The 23,702-nt window shown below is 39.0% G+C and overlaps 2 protein-coding genes across 8 annotated transcripts in view; one reads left to right on the top strand and one right to left on the bottom strand.

Annotated features, from left to right (window-relative positions):
- CERT1 (ceramide transporter 1) overlaps positions 1 to 17,542 on the bottom strand; it is an 80,563-nt gene extending 63,021 nt beyond the window's left edge. For both annotated transcript variants that reach the window (XM_033085204.1, XM_033085205.1), the window contains exons 1-2: positions 17,148 to 17,542; positions 13,895 to 14,029 (exon numbers count right to left, since the gene is read on the bottom strand). In XM_033085204.1, the coding sequence (XP_032941095.1) occupies positions 13,895 to 14,029; positions 17,148 to 17,243 (231 nt within the window). In that variant the 5' untranslated portion in view covers positions 17,244 to 17,542. The remainder of the gene's footprint in view (positions 1 to 13,894; positions 14,030 to 17,147) is intronic.
- Positions 17,543 to 17,627: 85 nt separating this feature from the next.
- Positions 17,628 to 23,702, top strand: part of POLK (DNA polymerase kappa) — a 36,052-nt gene continuing 29,977 nt past the window's right edge. For 2 of the 6 annotated variants that reach the window (XM_033085201.1, XM_033085197.1), the window contains exon 1: positions 17,628 to 17,852. The gene's annotated coding sequence lies outside the window, so the exon portion shown is untranslated. Of the gene's footprint in view, positions 17,853 to 18,055; positions 18,158 to 18,263; positions 18,371 to 23,702 lie in introns of those variants that run through there. The other 4 variants (XM_033085200.1, XM_033085198.1, XM_033085202.1 and 1 more) reach the window with 4 other exon arrangements.

Here is a 23,702-nt window from a genome sequence, read left to right as displayed (position 1 = left end):
ACAGTTACCACCAACCTACAGATTTGCTTATTTGTTTTCACAGATCATTCAAGAAGTTCTGGACCTGGATGTACTCACTCAAATGCCAATACCACCTCTATCTTCCCAGTTTCTCAATGGGACATGCAAAAGATCAGTCCAGGAGAACACGGATAGGATAAGAAAGGACAGAGGGGTACAAGTAATGATCAGAATAAAATAAATTGGATCTGTAACATGGTATTACTTTGAAGCAGAAGTTCAAAAGAGCACTTTATTCACCCATAAGCAAGGAAAACTAACAACAGAAGGCAGTTAAACTGGACGAAAAGAGATGTACATATGATAATTTAGGATGCAACTCAAAATCGGTATCTTATATTAGCAAAAGAGAAGGCACAATATATGATGAGCTACAGAAATACGATGAGCACTTTAAAAATCACTTAACCTAATGGAAGACAAAAACAAAGCAATGCAGTGTATCAGGTTACAACATTAAATAAAGAAAAACAAAACAAAAAAATCCACTCCATGGTTCTCAGTAAGCAGTGCGTATCAAAGCAAGCAGACATTGCAGTTACTGGGAATTGAGGCATACCAAAGTACGTGTTTTGACTATGAGGATAAGGGAAAAAAAGAACCTATTTCATACCAGAAAAAAACAAAACGTTATATGAACATATTCTACATGTCCCTACGTTGAGGTGCTAACAAAACCTCAAAAATACTTTGAGATTTGTGCTGTGTGACTGAAGAATTGGTTCTAAAATCACACAGGAAAATTATTTCAGCTCCTATGTAAAACCAGCTTGGAACTGACAAAGGCTGAGATTAGTTAACTAGAAAAAAGCAAATTAAAAATCTTCTTCAAGTTTGAAAAAGTGCACATCTTTAAATAATTATTTGAAAGCATTTAATTCATGAGAGATTCAAACTGTGAAGAAATTGTTCCCTGCTTCCAAAATGTAAAATGGCTGAAAACATGCTAACTTATGAAAAAACTTTGAACAGGAAGGTAGTGAAATGAAGTACCACTGAAATTATTTTAAAGTTGCACTCTACATGGTGAATAATACTTCAAATAATCAATGGAAAAATCCTATCAGCTGAATCACAATATGTGTTTTACCAAATAATATTATGCATGGTTAGGATTTAACCAGACAAGACCAGTCAAAACATTATCATATGTGCCTTAAATAGTACTATTTTCAAGTTAGCATATTTCTAAATAGTAGTATTTTGCAAGCTAGTCACTAAAAAGCTCATGGGTCAAGATAGAGACATCACCTACCTACTGCCAGCATAGTCAAACAGATTTGACTTGGAGAAAACTGACTTAATTTATTGCAAAATAGAGTTGGATGGTGAGAAACAAGAGAGGCATGGGGGGGTTGAGAATGAGGGCTATGGTCTACCACTTTAATTCTGCCACTCCTTGCTCATGCTTTCACATGCTCCAGCAAGGACAGCATCCACCACTGCAATTCTTCAGGGTAAATCTGTTACAGCATGGGTTTTTTAAAGGCTGCAGCCTCTGTCAAGACATATCCAGCTGCCACAGCTGGGTTCTAAACAGGCTGCAGAGTGGTTGTCTGGTCTGGTATGATTCTCTGCACAGGTTACACCAAAAATGCCTGCACAATGCTCTCCTCTACAGGCTGCAGGGGATCTCACTCTGTAGCTGCAGCACCTCTTCCTGCCCAGACAGCTGTTTCTCACACCTCTTCCTCACTCCTCTCTTTCTCACACACTGCTGAGCAGCATTTTTGCCATTTAACTCTGTTTACCTTGAGATGTCACAGCAGCTGTGGAGCTTAGCTATGCCCTGCAATGTGTCCACTGAAGCTGACCATGTTCTCTGCAGGACAACCTGGAATCTCCTCACAGAGAATCACAGTATGACTAGGTTAAAAGAGACCTTCAAGATCACGGAGTGCAATCCATGCCCTAACACCTCAACTAAACCATGGCACTGAGTGCCACATCCAGTCTTTTTTTACACACATCCACGGATGGTGACTCCACCACCTCCACAGGCAGACAATTCCAGAACTTTATCACTCTTTCTATAAAAAACTTTTTCCAACCTAATAATGTTCATAATAAAATCCATAATCTATAATAACCTAATAATTAATATCCAACCTAATTTTCCCTTAGCACAACTTAAGACTGTGTTTCTGTCAGTTGTTGCCTGGAGAAAGAGACCAACCCTCACCTGACTACAACCACCCTTCAGGAAATTGTAGAGAGTGATAAGGTCACCCCTGAGTCTCCTTTTCTCCAGGCTAAAGAACTCCAGCTCCCTCAGCCGTTACTCACAGGGTTTGTGTTCCAAGCCCCGCACCAGCCTCGTTGCCTTCTCTGGACACTCCAGCGTCTCAATGTCCTTTCTGAACTGAGGGGCCAGAACCGGACACAGCACTCAAGGTGTGGCCTCATGACCACCCTGCTCCTGCTGGCCACACTGTTCCTGACACAGGCCAGGGGCCATTTGCCTTCTTGGCCACCAGGGCACTCTGCTGGCTCATGTTCAGTTGGCTGTTGACCACTGCCCCCAGGTCCCTTTCTGCCTGGGCACTGTCCAGCCACACTTTCCGTAGCCTGTAATGTTGCAGGGGGTTTTCGTAGCCAAAATTAAGACTCAGCACTTGAACTTATTAAACTTCATCCTGCTGGACTCTGCTCATCCATCCAACCATTCCAGGTCTCTCTGCAGAGCCCTCCTCCCTTCCCACAGATTAACACACGCTCCCAGCTTAGTGTTGTCCTCAAATTTACCAGTGCAAGATTCAATACCCTCACCCATGTCATCAAAGAAAATATTGACCAGAATTGGCCCCAGCACAGACCCCTGAGGGACACCACTGGTGACTGATCCCCAGCTGGATACAGCACCATTCACCACTCTCTGGGCATGGCCATCCAGACAGTTCTTAACCCAGCACACAGTGCTCCTGTCCAAGCTGTGGGCTGCAGCTTTTCCAGGAGTGTGCCATGGGAGACAGAGTCAAAAACCTTGCTGGAGTCCAGGTACACAACATCCACAGCCTTTCCCACATCCACCAGGCGGGTCACCTGGTCATAAGAGAAGACCAGGTTGGTCAAACATGACCTGCCCCTCCTAAACCCCGGCTGGCTGGGCCTGACACCCTGGCCATCCTGTAAGGGCTGTGTGATGACAGTCAGTATAAACTGTTCCATAACCTCACCAGGTACTGAGGTCAGGCTGACTGGCCTGTAATTACCAGGATCCTCCTTCTTACCCTTTTTATGAATGGGTGTCACACTGGCCAGCTTCCAGTCATCTGGAACCTCCCCAGTGAGCCAGGACTGCTGGTCAATGATGGAGAGTAGCTTTGCAAGCTCATCTGCCAGCTCCCCTCATCAACCTGACATGAGTCCTATCCTGGTCCCAAAAATTTATGAACATCCAAGCAGCTCAGCAGTTCTGTGTCTGCCTCCTCCTGGATAACAGGGGGACCATTTTGCTCCCTGACACCATCTGCCATCCCAGAAGGACAGCTGTCCTGAGGACAAGCCATCTTCCCACTAAAGACTGAGGTGAAGAAGGCGTTAAGCACTTCTATCTTCTCTTCACCTGCAGTTACTAAGATACCTTATGCAATAGAGAACAAAGGCTGGTCTTACCCTTCCTTTTACCATTAATATAGTTGTAAAAACATTTTTTATTATCCTTTACAAAACTTGCCAAATTAAGTTTGAACAGAGCTTTGGCCCCAATTTTTTCTTACATGCCCTAGCAACTCCCTTAAACACTTCCTGAGAGACCTGACCCTCCTTCCAAAGATGATATATCCTCTTTTTATTCCTGAATTACTTTAAAACCTTGTTGCTCATCCAGGCTGGATGTTTGCCTTGTCAACTCATCGTTCGGCAGGCAGGGACAGTCCTCTGACAGAGGCGGCATGGCAGACCACAGCCCCACGAGGTACACTCAGTGCCATCATAACAGCTCATCGAGATCCTTCTGTCCCTATGACTTATTTTTGAAGACACCTGGTTTCAGAAAGATAAACGTTGAAATAATTAATTTTGCAAGCATTTTTTTAACATCAATATCTATCCTGGATCTAAGTCTCAGGATGGAATAACTTAAAAAAAGCACAATACTTCATTGTTTATTTTATTAATAATGTACTGAAGTCCCAAAAGACATTACAAGTTCTAATTTCCAATACTTGTAATATTTGCCCCCTGCTGCCCCAGGAAAAGCCAAGTAGATCCATAAATCTGGCAAATTAGGTCCACCAAGAGTCACAAGATGAAATTCTGGTTTGCCTTTCTTAGTTCAAAAATCCAGTAAAAACCTTATCAAAACACTGGACTATGATGTCTTGCCTTTCCTTTTTGTTATTTGTAAGCAGTAAGACACATTTCTTTAATTACATTCACTAGCTGTATTCTTTCCACATTTATTTGTACTGTTTTATTTTTTCAATGGTGTAGGAAAACCTTATTACAAACAAGCAAGTAAATAAGACAGCTCTATGCTTATTGAAAGTGATATATCTTGGGATATCCAACTTCTTGCTCATTTGTACATTAAAAAGAAAACTTTCTCATAATAGCATATTTGCACATGTAGGAAAAAAACTTATTAAAAAACCAGGCATAAGAATATAAAAGCCTATTAAATGTTTTTTCATTCTTTGCTACTACCCAAATATTCCACTTCAGGTCTTTAGTCAGGATATTTTCTTCACAAAATGCCATTAAACAACAATTTTTCTTTTAAATAATGATCTTATCTTTTCAAAACCTAGCTAAACTAGAGACCAGTGAAAGCAGAAGCATGTAAGCAGAATTTAAAATTAGTTTGCTAACACAGCATGCAAATTTAAAATTAGATTGGTTTAATCCATTGCAAAGAAGCCCTCTCATGGGAGAATTGTCATTTTACATCTGGATCAAGTATACATTGAACTTTAGCACTGAAACCACATTTGAAATTTGAAATTACAGATGTCAGATGTAAACCTGGTCAATCTAGTTTTCTGCACACCTTCTAAATACATTCAGAAGCAAAACTGATCATTTAAAAACAATCTTCATATTTATGTGTGAGGAATTAATCTATGGTACAGGATAGTATCTTAAAGTATATGATTTTTCAGATTAGTGTTTGATCAAATTACTTCTGTGTTAATTAAGTGAATTAGCAGGTAGCATCAAGTCACGCTGTATTGGTTTATACGTAAGCGTACCTCTGACACTGGTATTCTCAAGTGCCTACTGAAGAAACAATCACTTGTAATAGCAAGACTTAGAGCATAACAAATGTGCACTTGAAATGTCATTTAAATGTTAGTCAAAGACATAGAATGGTGCTGTGTTACTAGAAAAGGGCAAGGCTGAAATAGTTGTAAATCAGCATGTGCTTGCAGCTGTCACCTTAAGTGACCTACCATTGAGTAGAGATACATGCAAAAGCTCCACAGATTAGTAAATTGGTATTAACAGATTTAGATACACGCAGAGAGAAATCAGGATATAACTAATGGGCCTGCCCTGTTTAAACGTAGTCTGAAGAACTTAAAACTTGGTCTAACTCATAAAACTTACCTTTAGAGCTAACTATCAGTTATGGAAATGGAAGCATACATGCAATTGCTTTGGTGAGAACCAAGTCAAAGTGAATCTCCTGCAGACAAATTCATATGATACTACTCAGGTTTCCAGCTGGAATAAAATGTTTGCATTATCCACCAACAACATGCATCAGCCACAGGGGAAAAAAAAACCCAACAAAAAAAGAGAATTTTACTATAGAAAAATATCAAGCTAGGATTGATTACAAATCACCATGTAGGAATCATATAACATACAGCAAGAAGCTAGAGTTATTAATCAGGAAGGAAGCAAAGTAATTTTTTATCAACTTCAGAAAATGCAGAAACACTGTCTGAGCCACATTTTTTGAAATTTATTTTTATTGGACAATCAAATATAGGAGCAGGAATCGCACTGCTGTCCTCCTGAAATAAGTATTTGTATATTAATTTAGTTGTACCTCACACAATGAACTGCAGGGTGGCATAACACTCTCACACCAGTGCCAACACAACAATATGGATTTCACAAGAAAATCATGAGTGACTATCCAGAGAAAGCACTCTACCCTAAGAGAAAAGCCATGCTTCATAGCACTACACTGAGCTGACAGAGAACATTCTGGACTTAGATTCATGGTGATGGGAATGGAAATTCTGGTTCTAGAAAAACATTGTCTTTCCAGATAGAACAGAGGCCTAATGTACCTGCAAAAGCACCACACTAAGACTTCAGATTAGCTTGGTTTGAATTCAAACATAAGCAACTTAACACAGTACAACTGTATAAGCATTTCTATAAATGCAGTATTAACATTATCAGCAACAGGACTTATGCTAACTATGCAATTCCCAGTCCTAAGCTGATCTCATTAACTTGTTATGAAAACTGGCTCTATGAACTGGACCTTGGAACCAGGTGTCCCTTGTTACAACACAAAATATAAGCATGAGATATTGAAGACCTTGAAACTATGGACATAGATGAAAAGCCATGGCCCCAGAACCATAAACAATTCCTTAATCATCAAATACTGGTCAGTGAAAACATGCAACCTCTACAGCTGTGAAGGCTCTTTCTGCTCTTGGTAGCAGCAGCTACTTAAAAAACACAAACAGCTGAGCAACAGCAGGGCAAGGAGCAAAAAGGCTGCAGCCTGGGAAAGGAACCTCTCCAGCATCACACCACATGCAGTCCAGCACAGGCGCTCCAGTGATATATTAAAAGATCCTAATCTGGCCTCTGTGAGTGTTTTGGCAAAAGATGCATACTTCAGTTCTATACCTGTCCTGTCATCCAACCTTCCCCATCCCTGACTGAAGACTTCTTCAATTAGGCTACCTTCACCTCAGCAACTAGGACCATCAAGAACAAAGATATCAGGCTAGAAATATGGTACTGGCTCCATGGTACTGTACAGTTACAGATAATTTAGGATGCAGGTCAGATATGAGTGACTGCTTTGAATACAAAATGATAATGGTTACTGTGTAATAACTTATGTATAGTAATAATTAACAATGTGTAAGAACTAATTAAAAGGACAAGGCATGTTGCCAATGAATGTCAGTCTAAAAGCTGCTATTCTAAAGTTTAGATTTTACCTGAATTGTCAGTCTAAACTTTATCATCACAGCTACCTCTAATCCTTTTATATACATATATATAATATATATAGATCTATATATGCACATATAATTAGTTTTGAAAGCACTGAAAAAGAGACCCTAAGAAAGAGCAATGCTTGTCCTTAAAAGGCGGCAATTTAAAAAGCTTTATTAAGTTTATATTAAACACCAGTTACAATACAACCTCAGTTAAGTACCTGGAGACCTGGAATAGTAAATGCTATTCCAACTAGTGCTCTTAACTAAGGATTGATGGAGTTCAGTTGAGAGGAAAGGCACCTCAAACAGATTTAAAAAGTGGTGAAGTTGGCCTGAATTCACCCTAAGTAGAATTCAACAAGAACATGGGAAAATAGCAACTAAAGTATATGCCTAAAGGAGGAGGCAAGAAGATGAATTGGGAGAAGAAAACAACACTCAAGCAGTCATCTATGACAAACTACTTTGAATTATGAACAGAAAGGGTGGTTAAGCAAGCGACTTTAGGAAGCATCAAAAAAGAGATGGCTGGCTGCCATTAATAGATGAAAAGTATTCCAGCCTTTGGCTTAGTATCCTATGAATGCGTATCCAAAAGTGAGGTCTAATATTGTACAAATCTTCAATAGAGCTGTTGAAAATGTCATCAATAGCTATCACAAGACACATCAGATAATCAACAGCAAGTTGCCTAGGAGGACTGTTGACCAACACTACACCCTGGAGGGGGTGGCATATGAATCAACTGTACTCATGAACAAGGAAATCAACTATAAATCAATCTTAAGAAAATTGAGCAAGAATAAGGATTGCAAGTAGCACAGAAAAAATTTACTGAGCTATAAAATCATAGCTTTAATACCTAAAACACTGAAATTATTAAAATTTGGTATACACCTGTGAGAAATACTTTACATCATGAAACTGCTCTGATATACTGCTCCACAGCATGAATTATGACCCTGAAGTATATGTCAAGTAATGAACAGTGTTAGAATTTAATTATCTTAATTAAAAAGTCATGTTGGGGAATTATATTCTCACTGATAATAAGATGACAAAAACACTGCTGGATTACAGCCCTAATTTCAAGAGTGTAGTAACACGTGATACATTCAAGTACTAAAGACTAATTCTTCAGCAATATTAAGTAATGGTAAAATATTTGGTTAATGTACATCATAAATTTTGTTTTTACATTTTAATCATTTTAGAACCTGCATTGTAGTACAAAGAACAGCCTCATTGAGCTGTTCTGGATGCGTATTCTTCCATTTCTGACTTAATTTCTCTAATACATATTACAGAAGAAATCATCCATTTCTCTACCATGCCAAATGATTATTTTTCGCTTGACGGATATTTTTGCTTGAAGGATATTAGCACTTTACAGAACTTCAGTATTAACATACAATTTCACTTCACATCAACCCATCAATGGCTGGTTCAGACAACCCAGAGGCATACACAAATTTGTACAGAGGATGTGAATGCCAAAACTAATTGTCCAGGAGAATCCTGTATTTCAAGCAACTTCCACATGCCACACCAGCAGCAGCCAGCGTCATTATCTCCTAGGCATTTACTCCATTTCCCTTCCTCCCTATCCTGTTGCTCTTAGGCATTTTCCTCTTCAGAAAAGAATATCACCTCAGGCCTTTCACATGAGTAAGTATTCCTAACCATATTCACCTCTATTTAGGATATCCATTTCCCATTTAGCCAAAAATCTCTCACTAGTCTAGATTTAACTATTTGATTGAGACACACATCAAAGACTAACAGTACTGACACACGTCCTAAATAAACCCTGACCTAGTTAGGGCTTGTATTATAAGTCTTAGTTTACTCATGTAATTTTTTTAGTAGCAACTAAGGCTGAGAAAGCACTTTATCAAATTACAGAAAATTAATTATTCAATTAAATGTCCATCACGTCATGCTACACCAGATTGTTTTCCAGTCTCAGACAGTTGAAAACTATATTTTCCCAAGCAATTAGCAATTACTACAAAGTACTGCTAGTGTTTCTGCCCAGGGCATGAACTTATGCTTTAGCTTTTTAAATAAAAACTTCCAGAAACGAAAACCTTAGTTTTAGTTCCCATTCAACTTAACTAGCAACAAACTCAAGCAAACCTAACTAACAGTAGATACAGAGTAGAAGTACAGCATTCTTTTATCATTAGCAGGTATGTTAGCGAGACTGATTTTGACACACTAGCTATAAAAAAAAAAAGTAAATCTAAACTTTATTTCTTCTATACCACTTCTATACACTACCGCATCAAATGAGTCCAAAATAGTATTATATTTCACACTGTACAAACAGTAAAAGAAACATATCAACATACGGTTAATGTCAAGAGGAAATTTTGAAAGTCTGTTTTGCAAGACATGGTTCGCCATGCTACTAAGAACATTTCTCCAGCACTGACATCTCCTTTAACCAAAAATACAATCTTTACTATAAAACCTAAATATTTGTAGGGTTTGACATTTCCATGAAAAAAACTCATAGGAAGGTTTTGCATGTATTTTAATTGATGAAGCATTTTCTGTTAACTTGCCAATCTCTTTTTAAAAATGTCAATCTGTACTTCCTCTCACAAGTGCCCAATGGTGGTCATTATCACTCCATAAATAAAACATGAATACTACTAGAGTGAGGAAAGGCAGCTGTTCAACTATCCATATTTTTAAAAACCAGAGGTTTTTTACTTTTAGTGGCTGATTACTGGATACAAACATGTATCTGGGGTAAAACCCCCCAGAATTCATCAGATAAACACTTGGCTATTGAGAAGTCTATAAAGAGATTTCAAAATCTATTAGCACAAATTTCTACCATGATTAAATTAGCATAGGCCTTTCTCTTAGATTGACTGAAGTGGGGGCACAGCATACCATGTTATTCTTGATTTATCATGCTGTGACTACATGAATTAGTGCAAGTCACTCTCTATCACTCTGTACAACAGTGGTGATAGCACTATAAGAATAGACACAGCAATCAAAGCAGTCACTTCAAGCTTATGGATCAGGCTGCCTAAAAGTTGGACTTACAGATCTACAGGGCATTTTCTTTTTGTTCTTTTAACAACACACCCTAGAACTTCCAACTCCAAAACCATGCCCCAGCGATCCACACTTACAGGACTGCCATGAACATTCCTTCTTAACCTGGTACACAGAATTCCCTACTGGAAGTTTGACTTCAAGAATGAAAGAACTACAAAGCTTCAAAATAAACAAGGGTATCCTTAATAAAGGCCAACTGGCACTGACTACCATCAACAGCAGTAATTTAGTATGCCCAGGCTAGATTAATAAAATAAAGCTTAAGTTTGTCCATATATGAACTTCTTGTAATATGCATAATTTCATCTCATCCACTGACCACATAGCAGAACTTCCATCTTCAGTTTCAGCCTCCAACGTGTCACAAACTGATTAAACACCTTCGAGGTACTTTGTCTTATGTGAACAAAAGCAAGTCAGTCAGCATCATATATTGACTTTCATCATCCTTCCCCAAACTTAATTCATATAGCCAGTTCATTATTTCATGTAATCCAGTGAGTATACAATAAATATTCATCCTTTGTTCCTCTATTCCAGAAGGATCAGCTCTTTTAAGTTCCAGTAGTCCAACCACATCCTGTTTTTTCATTCAACGAAAGGCTACTGTCACACAGCCATACCTGTTCTGAACACAAGACAATATAATTTTGCACTTGAAACACTCAAAAAAGCTATGCTAATAAGCATGAATTTAACTAGTACTCTTTCATCAAATAAAGGGAAGAGATGAGTGTCTTACAAAATATCCCTGTGAAATTATCTATCAATGCATATCCAGTGCAATACAAATGATAAAACAAGAGCAGAAGCAACTGTGAGCTTCTGCATATAACATTCATGTCTCAATTAATACTATGACTTATAATTACGCTCATCTTCATTGCTGAAAGTACAGTAAGACTACTCAGCAACTTTCCAAATCTATGCTTGTATTTTAACAAAACATGGCCATTCTATAATAACAGTAGAATTAAATTATACACAGAATATCATTACATTCCTCATTGGATTAAAAAATGCATACCCAATCCAAGTGCCTAAAAGAAAGTTTTATGAAAATCCAGCATCCTTTCCTATAAAGGAACATTACAGTCATCAGTACCATCTCATACTACTGAAAACTTTACTGAAATATAACAGATTAAGATAGAAGAAGTTAATACATCTGACTCTGGATCAGGAAGATCAAGGGAAACCAAACTTAAAGTTTTTCAAAAAATACAAAAGATGAAGATCTCAACTACATCAAATCAGTGCAACTGAACATTATGCCAATAAGAAACCTGACATCCTCTCCTTACCAAATTAATTACAAATCCTTCAGTAAATAATAACTTCTACTGACAGCAAAGTGACACTGACAGTTTTCACACATTATCATTTCAACACTTATTTTATCAGCTACTGGTGTTTTCCTATGCATTTAAATACATGCTAGAAAGCTTATAGCTATTGAAGACATTACAAAGATACTGAAGTAAAGATCAACTATGTACCTCAGGAGGAATACCTTAAACATTTATCTTTGAGCATAATCTATTTTAAATTGAAATTTTAAATATTCAATTTGCTACTAAACAACTAACAAACCAGAAGCATTGATGCTAAAACTCTGGCTTAAACCTCTGAAAAACAGAGAATAATTACAAGACAGTTTCAAAAGTATATTTCTATATCCTAGACACATGAAACAATGTATTGAAACAGTATTCATCAACTTCTAAAATTTCCACAACAATAATTTTAATTGCAGCTAGATATAACTAACTGGAACATATTTGCTTTCAGGGATACCATCTATCAATTGAACAGTCAAATCCCACTCACAAAGTACAAACCTGAACAAAAGCTGAGCTAAAATATCCAATTAACCTTCAGAACTGCGGATGCTTTTAATTCTTGCTCCATGTATTCAAGAAGTTCAAGAACTTAGAAACAGATGCATCAATTAAACTCTAAGTTACCAGATCTAATAGTGTCGGAGAAGAAAAAAAAAAAAAGTAACCTGCAAGAAATTCTGTTACATACATCCTAGTCTGAAGACATGCTTGCCAGTTTCCCTTTGTAAACTGCCATGTACCAAAATATTCCAGCAGCAATAGCAGTATCACCCTAACCTCTCACTCCACCACCTCAACCAGAATTCAGGCTGGTGAGATGCGCTGCACAGCATGGCTGCAGATGCCCTTTGGCTACATCCCTGCCAGCACCTTCCTGTCTCTGCATGGTTGGCATGTTAAGCTCTTGCCTCTTGAGAGATTTTTGGAAGTTCTGATCATAGGCTCAACAGACTGCAACAGATACAGCTCAGTGAGAACTCCTAGAGATTGTTGTGTACAATAAATTTCTGATTAAGCTGCATCTTGAGGAAGCTTTAGAAGTGGAACAGTTTTAAAACATAGTTTAAATACAATACATGATCTGCTTAATTTTTTAGATGGCTACAATACTTGCCAAACATCTAAATGCCAGACATCTTTTCTTCACAAGCTTTACCCTAAAATACATCCAGTTGATATAATCAGTCTTTTTTTTTTTTCCCAAATCAAGAAGTGTTCAATAAAATTCTATTTGTAAGCTGATTATTAGTAAGGAAGACTACATCTCGTTCATCATCCTTAATTTAGATTGAAAAAACTCCACATATTTGGTGGAATAAGAACACACATGCTAAGATTTAATACTACTACTTTAGGAATTTGTGTGCAATGTGAAACTCCAATTATTTTTTCTCTACATCACATAACTGGACAGACTATTTAATGATATTGCAGAAAGACTACAGCAGGTGTTTTGACAACTATTAGTCATAATGTGTATTGTATTCCTGAAAGCCAAAAAAGTAGATTTTTTTTCTTTATCTTCTAAGCAATTAATCTTTTAAAAATTTCACGGATTCATAAAGGTTGGGAAAAAACCCTAATGTTATAAAGTCCAACCATCAACCAGCACTACCCTGTTCATCATTAAGCCACGCCATCAAGTACCATATCTACACATTTTTTGACACTTGCAGAGATGGTAACTTCACCACTACCCTGGGCATCCTGTTTCAGTGCTTTACAGTCCCTTCTATGAAGCATTTTTACTGTGTAATCTAAACCTCCATTGAGACAGCCTGAGGGTATTTACGCTCATCTTCCACTTCCAACCTGGAAGAAGAGACTGAAATACAACTTGCTACAACCTTCTTCCAGGTAGTTGTAGAGGGCATTTGTTCAGAGAAAGAATATTTTCTTTTGGAAACCTACAGAGTTGTGCTCAGAAAGTCAAGAACCACAGCCAAAAGAACCATCACCCTCTTTCTAGAGCAAAGTTTGTGAAGGACAAGTACCTCATCTCACAAATTCATCTGGGGTCTTAAACTGACCCATGGAAAAAACTTTGCAGCCTTCAGAGGCAGACAGTCTATCCACCCACAAAACCTCTAAGGTAAAATACGAAAAGTTGTTTGTCGAAGCCACAAATCAGAAGAGGTTTTTTCGCATTAGAAATTCCGCGCCCTGCTCCACAGTGTTCCACTGATGCCACTGTCATAAGCAGATGACCTAAAAGATTTTACCGTACTTCACGTTTGCTTTCACCACCCACAAACATATACCACCTCAAAACATGAATGATGGCAATAATAAAATTGTACTTACTGTAATCTCAGCCTTGCTCAGACAGATAGAGCCTCTGCAGCCATACTCTGTTTCATCTTCAGACTTGTAATAACTGAGTGTGCTGCTTTTCAGAACTACCCATCGATCCTGCCACCCATGAATGTAGTTGGTCCACTGTAAAAAATATTTCCAGTGATCAGTCAATGGAAAGAAAACAATAAAAGAAGAATGATGGATATTTTCTAGTCTCTTGAGCATCCAAAGAAAAAGGCAGCTTATTTTTACAAGTTCTTCCCAAATGAGAACTTTTATCTGCTCAGAGCTCCTAGAAGAATTTTACAAACTCCTAAAGCAATAAAAAAGCAGTTGTTTTGAAGGGTCAATAAGACAACAGATGTCTGGACTCCAACTGCACTGCCAAGGCCAGTTACAGTAAAGGCAATAAACACACTGATAACATAAATTGAGAAAACAGGGAAGGGGAAAAAAATCAAACATTAATGACTACGGTGAGTTTAGGTACCTGATTTAAAATCTAGAGCTAGTCCAAAAGACTTAGGTGGAACACAGAATACATTATTTTACATAAAATAGTATATGAAGTTGTCTTCATATAAATACAAACATGCCATTATCCCACATTGTAGTGCCTGGAGGACTCTGTGCTTTATTCATTTAATATTGCCCATAGATACTGCTTTAGGTTTTAATTCTAACTACTTTCACTAAGAAAATACTTGGTTACAGCACACATCCAATAATATTTTTTGCTATACAGATTTTTCTAGGGACTCCACATTCACACACTGAGTAAGACCAATATTCTGGGAACAAATTCTTGATTAATTCAAAAGAGACACAGAAAGAAGTGAACAAAAGTTCTCATTACTATTCTTATATTTGCAGTACCTTTCTGACTGGACTTGGTAGAATCATATGAACTCCACAGAATCATCTGGCACTGATAGAAAATCAGGGCTATTCTATAATTCTGACAATACACTAATACTTATTAATCAATCATTGTGGAAATGTTATAAATTTGATGAAAATAGAAACAAGTGCATTGAAACTAATCTTATCATGCAAACATTTCTTTGATTTTGACAAATGAAAAAAATTTTCTTTTATGAAAAACACTGGTTAACATTTAAGTCTATCCATCATTTGTCATTTTGTGATCTAAAAAAATGAGGGGGAAAAGCCAACTAATAGTCTCATTCCCACTTCATACTACATACATTAGTTAACATATATTCCATATTTACATGTTAACTTTTGTACTAAATTCTTCATTTTCAAATGTAGGCAAGACCTTGATTTGTTCTTAAAATATAAAGCCCTTTTTCATCTCTTAATACATCTAATTGCCAAATACAGCACTACTTAAAGAAAGCCTCAAGTGTGCTTAGTGCATGAAATGGTAGCACAAGCGGTCACAGAGGTGTATTATTTCCTGCCTTCCTCTTTTCCTATCTCTCACGTTCCCAACTCCTCCCAGGATGTGAAAGGCAGAGTCCAAAGCTATCTTTCGGGGGAAAAAAAAGCATAGAAAAGTACCTTTCTGTCTCTGAAAAAGTTAACAGAAACATATATAGCAGAAAACCTTGCATCTGCTGTTGTAATCAGAGCTTGCTGTTGCAATTCAAATGTCCCGTGAATTAAGAGGTTCCTTAAAGCACACTTGGGTAGGCACAAGATTTTGCCAGAGAAAAGCCAAGTGTTTTTCCAAACATCTAGATTCTCGTGCTTCCTGAAAGCCTCTTGCATTTAAGTTCTTTCTTTGTATCCACCTTAAAATCATTAGCAGGAAATACAATGGAAAAAAGCCTAGAGTTTCAAAACTTTTCAAAAGACCAGCAGGATATACTTCTAACAAGTTTCTCTGACCAAATTACTCCATTTCCTTCACAACTTCTCTTTACTGAAGGGCAGAACTAATAAAACTAACCTGCACACAGTGAACTCCAGCCTACTTCTATGATTTTAGAACTTAACTACACACACTAAGTTATTAAAAATAGGTATTTCCTTAGTAGAAAGTTCAGTATGCTATCATTCAATTTTAATTAGTTTACCTCAATAATTACTGAGTATCAACTAACAAAAGGTAGCCTTATCCCTCAAACATATCCATTGTGACAAATGACTTCCCTTCTAACGACAGAGCCATCTTACCCAAGGAAAACTTTGCTGGGAAAAAATGCAAACAAAACAGCAAAAGTACACCAAACAAAAATCTCTCATTGTGACTGCTCTAACACCATCTCGCATCCATCTCATCCCCTCCTTCCCCCATCCACTATTAGATAAGATCTTAAAAATGAAAGCAGAGATCCTTCTCTTCTCCTAACCATTCCTCCTATCTCTGGGGTTAGCAACATTTTCAGGCTAGAAGCAGTTCACAAAGTCTCTCACAACAGTGTGAACTCAGTTACGGCTTTTTTCTGCGCATTCAGGGCGGTGTAAGATCTCTATCCCGTGCCTCCTACGTTGGCTTGTGCCTAGCCTTATCGCGTAGGACAGGAAACAAATTCAAAACATAGTGCTTTAATCTTACAGATATTTCAACGCTATTCTGAATATACTTTCTGTAATAAAAAATAAAATATCCATATAAAAACTAAGTAATTCAATAATCTAATACAAAGTACTTCTGAAAATAAAATTTCCCAGTATAAACCGACACATGCTCGCAAGTCACCTTATTTTCAGCGATAAAACAGAAAATAACTATGTTTATTTTTAAAAGGGCCATTTTTTTTACATAGCCATTTGCCTTTTCCGCTCCTCCCGTTTTCTCTTGCCGCAGGAGTATTTCACTGCCCTGTTTTGATACTTGCACTCAAAGCCGTGCCTGCTCCCGAGGCGACACGACTGGCTGCGGGTGCCTGCAGGAGCGCCCGGGCAGCCGCGACACCGAGGCCCGGCGCCGCTCCGGCCGGAGCCCGAAGCGCGGGGGAGACGCCCTCGCGGCGCGGCCGCCGGAGCCCCACGATGTGCGGTCGGCGGCTCGGGGGGCGGCGGGGGCCGTGGCCCCGCTCGAGAAAAAGCTCCCCCCGGCCGCGGGGGGCGGCGGGGCTGAGGGAGGGGGCGCCGGGCGCCGCCGCGGCTCTGCCTGGCAGCGGCTCCGCCGTCAGGTGGCGGTGCCCCGGCCGTGCCAGCGCAGCCCGCGGAACCGCCCGGCCCCCCCGCCACCGGGCCCCTCGGCCCGAGCCCCCGGGGCGGTCGAGGCTGACAGCGAGGAGGATGGGGGGCAGCAGGGCGCAGGAATGGGGTAGAGGCGGCTTACCTTGCTGAGCACCCCGCAGAGCTCAACAGGCAGTCCGAGCTCGGTCTCGGGGTCCTCCTCGGAGCCGGAGGAATTCCAGCTCTGATTGTCCGACATGGAGATCGGAGCCGCAGCCACCGCCGAGCTGGGAAAGAGCCGGAGCGGCCCCCACCCACAGCAGCCTTCTTCTGCCGAAGGGACCGGAGCGCCGGGCTCTACTCGAGCGGGTGCCGCCACTTAGCGCCGCCCGCCCCTGCCAGCGACCGGCCGGCAACCAGGCTCGCAGCCCCGGGATCCCCTCGCCGCGGCCCCGCAGACCCCGCCCGCGGCCAGAGCCACAACACCGGGACAGGGAGGGGAGGAGGGGCGAGCGCGCGTCCGCCTGCAGGCACCCGCTCAGCGCGCTCCCGCCGCCGCCGCCATCTTATGTGAGGCGGGCGTTATGTGCCACCGTCCACGAGCCCCCCGCCCCGCCGCGGCGCCCCGCGGGAGTTGTAGTCCTGCCCTGCGCCACCGTGAGTCTGGGCGCCATTATCTCTCGCTCGTGCCGCAGAACGCGCTGGGAGATGTAGTCTCACTTTGGTGGAGCGCGGCCGCCATTTTTGTTTCGTCGTTCCTGTAGCGGCCCCAGCGGGTCTCGCCTCAGTGCCCCCGGGTGAGGGGAACTGCGCTACCACGGGCGACGGTGCTGCCCGGGGAAATGTTTGCTTTGTCTTTTGTGCAGAGGTATTTGCTTTATCTTTAGCGAAACGTCTCTCTGGCTCTGCTTGCTTTCGAGGGCGAGGAGATGTAATGTCTCTTCCTCGCCTTAAACCAGCGGGACTCGAGGGAAGGGGGAAGGGTTGAGGGGGGAGAGCGCTAAACCTTTCCCTAATCCAAGATGGTGGAGCGGCGGGAAGGGGCGGGAGACGCTGCCGGCTCCGGGTGAAGCCAGAGGGGAGGGCTGGCCGGCCAGACCCGTCCGGGTTCTGCTTGCCCGGGGTGGGCAGGGCAGGCAGAGGAGTGGATCGGCCCTCGGCTTTGGCTGCCAGGTACTGCGGGTGTCCTCTCTTCCATTTATTAAACTGCTTTCTTAGTTTAGGGAACGAAACGCTGACTTTTTTATTCAAACTTAGTCTGAAAGACGTGTTCTCGTCGATATTTATGGGCGGAGGTATTCGTAGAATGAAAAAAAATCCATCCTGTTGCACCTGTCACTTAACGGTTTGTGAACAGCGGATGTAGTGCTTTGGGAAAGACTTAAGGTTTGTGCTAACTCAGATGAGTTTCTCAGATCTTTCTCCCTATTTCTTGGGCGGGTGAAAAGTGTGTTAAAGGATGTTGGTTAAGGAAATTTCGGGTTGGGAAGATACACTTTTGCTGTTGTTGCAAGAGCAATGCTGCACAATTCTGTTTTCTCTGACTTTTTCCTTATGACAAATCATTGTGTAATTTTTTCCGTGTTAGGCTGTTTGAAAGTTTCCATTGAGGGTTTATTATTTTTTTGAATCATCGTATGCATCATATGCATTCTCTAGATATCGCAGTTAAAAGTTAAATAATATTCATACCTGCTCAAAGTCTCAGATATAGAGATATTTACAATGAATGCAGAACTGAGGATGATTCAGAGGCAGCATCATTATCCTAAACGATTAGAAATAAAAAATAGTCATAAACATCTTAATATTTGTGTAATCACTGCATTGTACAGGAAAAGACTTTTACAGAAGTCTACTGTGGTGCTACTTTAGATAATTTACTAATATATAAAATGTTGCCAAAAGCCAATGTTCTTTGATTCACTACATGTTGGGGAAGAAACCAAGTGCATTTTTTTCTCCTTAGTGTCAGTTTCAATGTACTGTATTTGCCAAGCTTTATTAGCATTGATATGTATGACAATAATTTGTAGATCTTCTCTGCAATATGTTTTTTAAGTTAGTTGGCTTTACCTGTAAAGCCAGTTGTGTTTTCCTAGTCAAATTCTGAATGAACTTCATTTCAGGAGCAGGAGCAGAAGAGACATGTCTGAGCAAGTCCTTTTAGCAGTGGCAGTAGTGTGAATACCAATGTTTCCTGTCATGCTTCTGATCTGAAGCTATTCACTTAGTTACAGAGGAAACTTGCTTTTTCTTTTCCCCCTCCAGGACATTGAATCAATCAAGTGTTACAAACTAAAAATGAGTTGAGTAGATATTTTTTCAGGTCACTCGATAAACATATCCATCCTTTTGAGAGAGAGTATTTGTTTTGTTTATTGATTGTGGCCAGCATTTTGCAAACTTTAAATGAAAAAATACTGAATGTTAAAAGGTGTGCCTTTTCAACTTTTCATATAATGCATTGGCTGTGCTAGTTAATAGTTTTTTGTTTACATCTGCCACATGCTCCTAATGTATCTTGTTTTTCAACGCAGTGTCACCAGCTTATGTTCTTCCAAAAGCTGTATTGTAATTGTTAATACCTTATGTAAATTACCTCCTCTTTCCGATGTTCTGACCGTTTTTGAAAAATGTGACATACTGTCTGTTACTCTCAATGAGGTAAGACTGTACCTTTACCAGCAAGCATGGGGTGCAATGAGAGTAGATCTGTAAAGGAAAGATTTTGTGAAGTTCTTCTTACACACATTTTGAGAGGCGTTTTTTTCAGAGTACAACAGTTTAATCGTTTAGAGGGCACCTACATTAACAATTGTTGTTTAGCAGGTGTGCTCTGGAAGAGCAATCTTCCAGTTATGTATAGTTTGAAAAGAATCAGGTTTGCCTGTGCCAAGACCAATTTAGGATTCAAATCAAAGCATTGGAAATCTAGAAAATCACACTGGTAATCCATTTGCTCTAGCTCCTCCTCTACCTTTTCTGCAGAACCTTTGTTATGTGCTTCATTGCTGTGTTTGTTCTTTCACAAGTGCCCCTGTACTCCATCTGTATTCCTTCTAGTGTCTTAGGGCTTGCAAGAAGTTTGCAGATTACTGTTTTAAATGAAAATAGTCATCACCGTTTTTTAGACCAGCAGAACAGTTAGTGTTCGGTGTTGCTGATGCTTTTGTACTTGTAGTACAAAAATGGGGACCACTGAGTTTTACGCCATGGGATGTCTGGGTAACTGTCTTGGCCGTTACCTACTGCCAAGTGGGTAACTATAAATACCTTTTTTTGTTTTCCTTCTCCCCTTTTATATATCTTTTTTCCACTGCCACAACTTCTATTTTAGGGTTCACTTTATGTTATTAAAACAGAATCTCCATCACTTTCTAGTGTATTCATGCTTACCATTATGTTTATTCTGAAATTTAAGACTATTTTCCTTAGAAGGATCTTTAAAGGAGCTCTGTTACACCACAGGGTATTGCCCAATACCATAGGCTCAACAATATTAAGGATTCAGACATTTTATTCTAAAACAATTTTGCTCTCTGTGCATCACTGTGTTAGGCTTTTATTTCTAAGTAAAAAAAATTAAAATAAACCATATATGAATCTGTTGACACTAAACATGTCTGTAGAATCCAGGTTGCAGATAACTACACTACCTCTAGTGTAGTTTTTACTGATGAGTCTTCAGTTCCTTTGTTATTTTCTTTATGGATTAAACTGGTAAAACCTTTGTTTGCAGTAATCTAGACGTGCAAGTAAAAATTAGTTGAAGACGTGAGATAAATCTGTGTAAAGGTCCTTTGAAATACTGAATAGAGGCAACAGAAGATACCATAGTTCTTTGCCCTTTGAGTAACTTAGATGTTCTAAAGACATGAGGATTTTTTGACAGAGAAACTGAAAGCAGAATTTAGAACAGAATTGTATAGCATCTTGACTACAGAAAATTGATAGTGAGTATTCCACTTGTTTTACTTCTGTCACTCTTCACATAAGCGAAGAATTATTCAGAGAGCTTGGTAAGTGGCATAAAATATTTTCACATTCATTTTTGAACATTGTCAGAAGCAGTCTCTATTAACTGTTTACTTTTAGTGTGAATTATTGAATGTTTAAAAGGATGGATTTGTCTGTAATTTGTTACATCTTAAAGTCAGTGAGTAGACAGAAGATATAATTCCGCGACATTGCTTTTTCAGGGCTAATTCCAGGTGAGTGTATGGCATCTATGTTTTTGTAAAATGCTGAGTCAGCTGCTTTTTAAAAAGTAATCTAATTTCATATGTGTCAGCTTGAGGATTTGGAATTTTCACTTCCAAAACTTCTGGCCCAGTTTTCTGTTCAGTATTAATTTATCATGTGCTCTGGCTTATTATGTTTGTAAAGATACTACATCTTTATTGGAAGATTATTTTTTCTAAGGAACTTACTTGTGTTATAATTTGAGGGAGAGAGAGACAGAATAGTGAAACAGTAGTTTTGAGCGCTCTAGCTGGGAATCTTTGTGGTTAACACCATCTATGTTAAAGGTATACACATTAAATGCTGATAATACTGTTGTGCAGTTCCTTCTGCCAGTTCTTTTCTTGTAAATCACTGCAGGATTAGAATTGACTGTAGTCTTCTCAGGGCTATTCAGAAATCAAGCCTCTAGTGAAAATCAACCCCACTGTGGCTAAGAGGAATTTAGCAGATTGTTAGAAAGACAGTCTGATGTGCTTCCTTGAACATTTCTTTGGTGAAGATTTGTCTGCTGTGAGAGAGACTTCAGAGCAACTGATACTTAAATCATTATTAGAGGAACATGTTTTCACAGGAAATGAGAGCTAAAGAGTTTGCTAAATTTGATCCAGTCTGCCAGAATGTTTCCTTGCCAAATGAATGTTTACAGAAGACAGGTGCACTTCTTTTTTTGAAGTATCCAATATGCATACTTTATATACGTATTTATTCTCTCAGGCACATGGTGTGATTCTTGAGGTTGTCCTATGCACAACAATGAGCTAGACTTCAATGCTCATTGTGGGTTCCTTCCAACTCTGGGTATTTTAGGATTAATGTAATGTTACTGTTTTGGGATAACATCCTTATCCAAGAAATTGATAAAATAATATATTCAAATATTATAAATATAAATTCAAATATATTCAAATAATATGGAATAAAATAATGGCTGGAGTTTGCAGTGTGACCTTTGAAATAGCAGAAATGTTGAGAATATTCTAGTAGGGTTGAATTTTCCTAGTTTGTTGAATTTATGTTTCTTATTATCTTAGAAATTCAAGAAATAAAGCAATGCAGTTCAAAGGGCCTAACTACAGGTACAGATTTTCTTTACTGAGGTGGGTTAGATGGGTTTTAGTTATATAACAGTGCAAGTGTTGTGTGCCCAGCATGGATGAAGATACTTCTCTGCAGTGAGTAGAATAGGGAGTGTAGCTGCCTGGCTATGAGTTCAATCTAAGTTAGCAACTGGAGTAAAACCTAGATGCTGTCCATTAAAAATACTTATTTCAATGAGTTCTGGCCTTATTGCGAAGATCTCGTGTAGTCTGTCTTATTTATTACATAAGGTATTGTTTCAGTAATACCCAGAAGCTTTGAAGTAGCTTCCATCTGTAATTATTTCCAGTGCAAAGGAGACATTTAAAAGGTTGGGTATGAGAGTTACTCTTGGATCAGTCTGCATGGCTTTTTTGTTTTGGTCAGTCCTTGGCAAAAAGTAATAAAGTAGATAAATTATTTCATGCTTACTTGTGAGGTGTAGTCTTTGGTACAAATGAATTTCATTTCTCAAACAAAGAGAAATCCCTACTCACTTATAGCAGAGTGTAGCAGCTTTACACATCTCTTGTCAAAACAATTTTCCTTAGGTTGGTTGGTTAGTTTTAATTTATGGTTTGTATTGGCACTTTGTAGTAGGTTTGTTTGTTTGTTTTTAAAGACTTCATTTCTTATACTTCTATTCAGAATATGTATAATTTTCTACATAGTGTCTTTGGTGTATATTTAATATTTTACATTTACATAAACCAAAAGGTTTTGCACATAGGTGGATGTGAGCTGTCCTATTTGAGATGTAGTAACTACCCATTAGTAAAAGGATTTTGGTTTAAGAACCTGTTTACAATGCTAGGCTGAATTCCATGTCAATACAAAAGAAAGTTACTACCAAAGAATGCTTATTAGTAACCTCTTTTCTTGGGAGCATTCTCACGAGGAAAACACTCTTATCCAGCTTGCTTATTTTATTCATGTTGCTTGTTTTGGCTGATGAGGTTTTTGATTGGCTTTGTTTTTTATTATGGTGAGGTGATGGCCCAGTAATGTTTTTGATGTAACTGAAATTGGGTTTTTTGAGTCTTAAACTACAGAATTGCCCTTTTACTGAAGATATAACAGAGCTGACTTATTTAATATTTGGCTTTTGAGGATCTGTTGAATGCTTGTGAAATGTTCTAGAAGTTTCACATTATTCACCACTATCTTCTACACGGATGTGATTATCTTAATGGTTTTAAAGAAGAAATTTTTCCACCTGCACTTGCATTGATGCTCCATACTTCAATAGATTTTGATAATGGGTCATTTATGGGTTAAGTTATCCTAAGAAAAACAAAAGACAGGGGATATTTGAAAGGAAGTTTTTTCTGTCTTTTTCTTCACTCTGGTATTTCTGGTATAGTCCTAACTTCAGTGGCATGTAACTTATGGA

Source organism: Catharus ustulatus, chromosome Z, assembly GCF_009819885.2.
Source record: "Catharus ustulatus isolate bCatUst1 chromosome Z, bCatUst1.pri.v2, whole genome shotgun sequence".
In the NCBI taxonomy this organism is placed as follows: domain Eukaryota; kingdom Metazoa; phylum Chordata; class Aves; order Passeriformes; family Turdidae; genus Catharus; species Catharus ustulatus.
The sequence above is the reverse complement of the archived record's forward strand: the minus strand, read 5'-3'. Positions and strand labels throughout refer to the sequence as shown.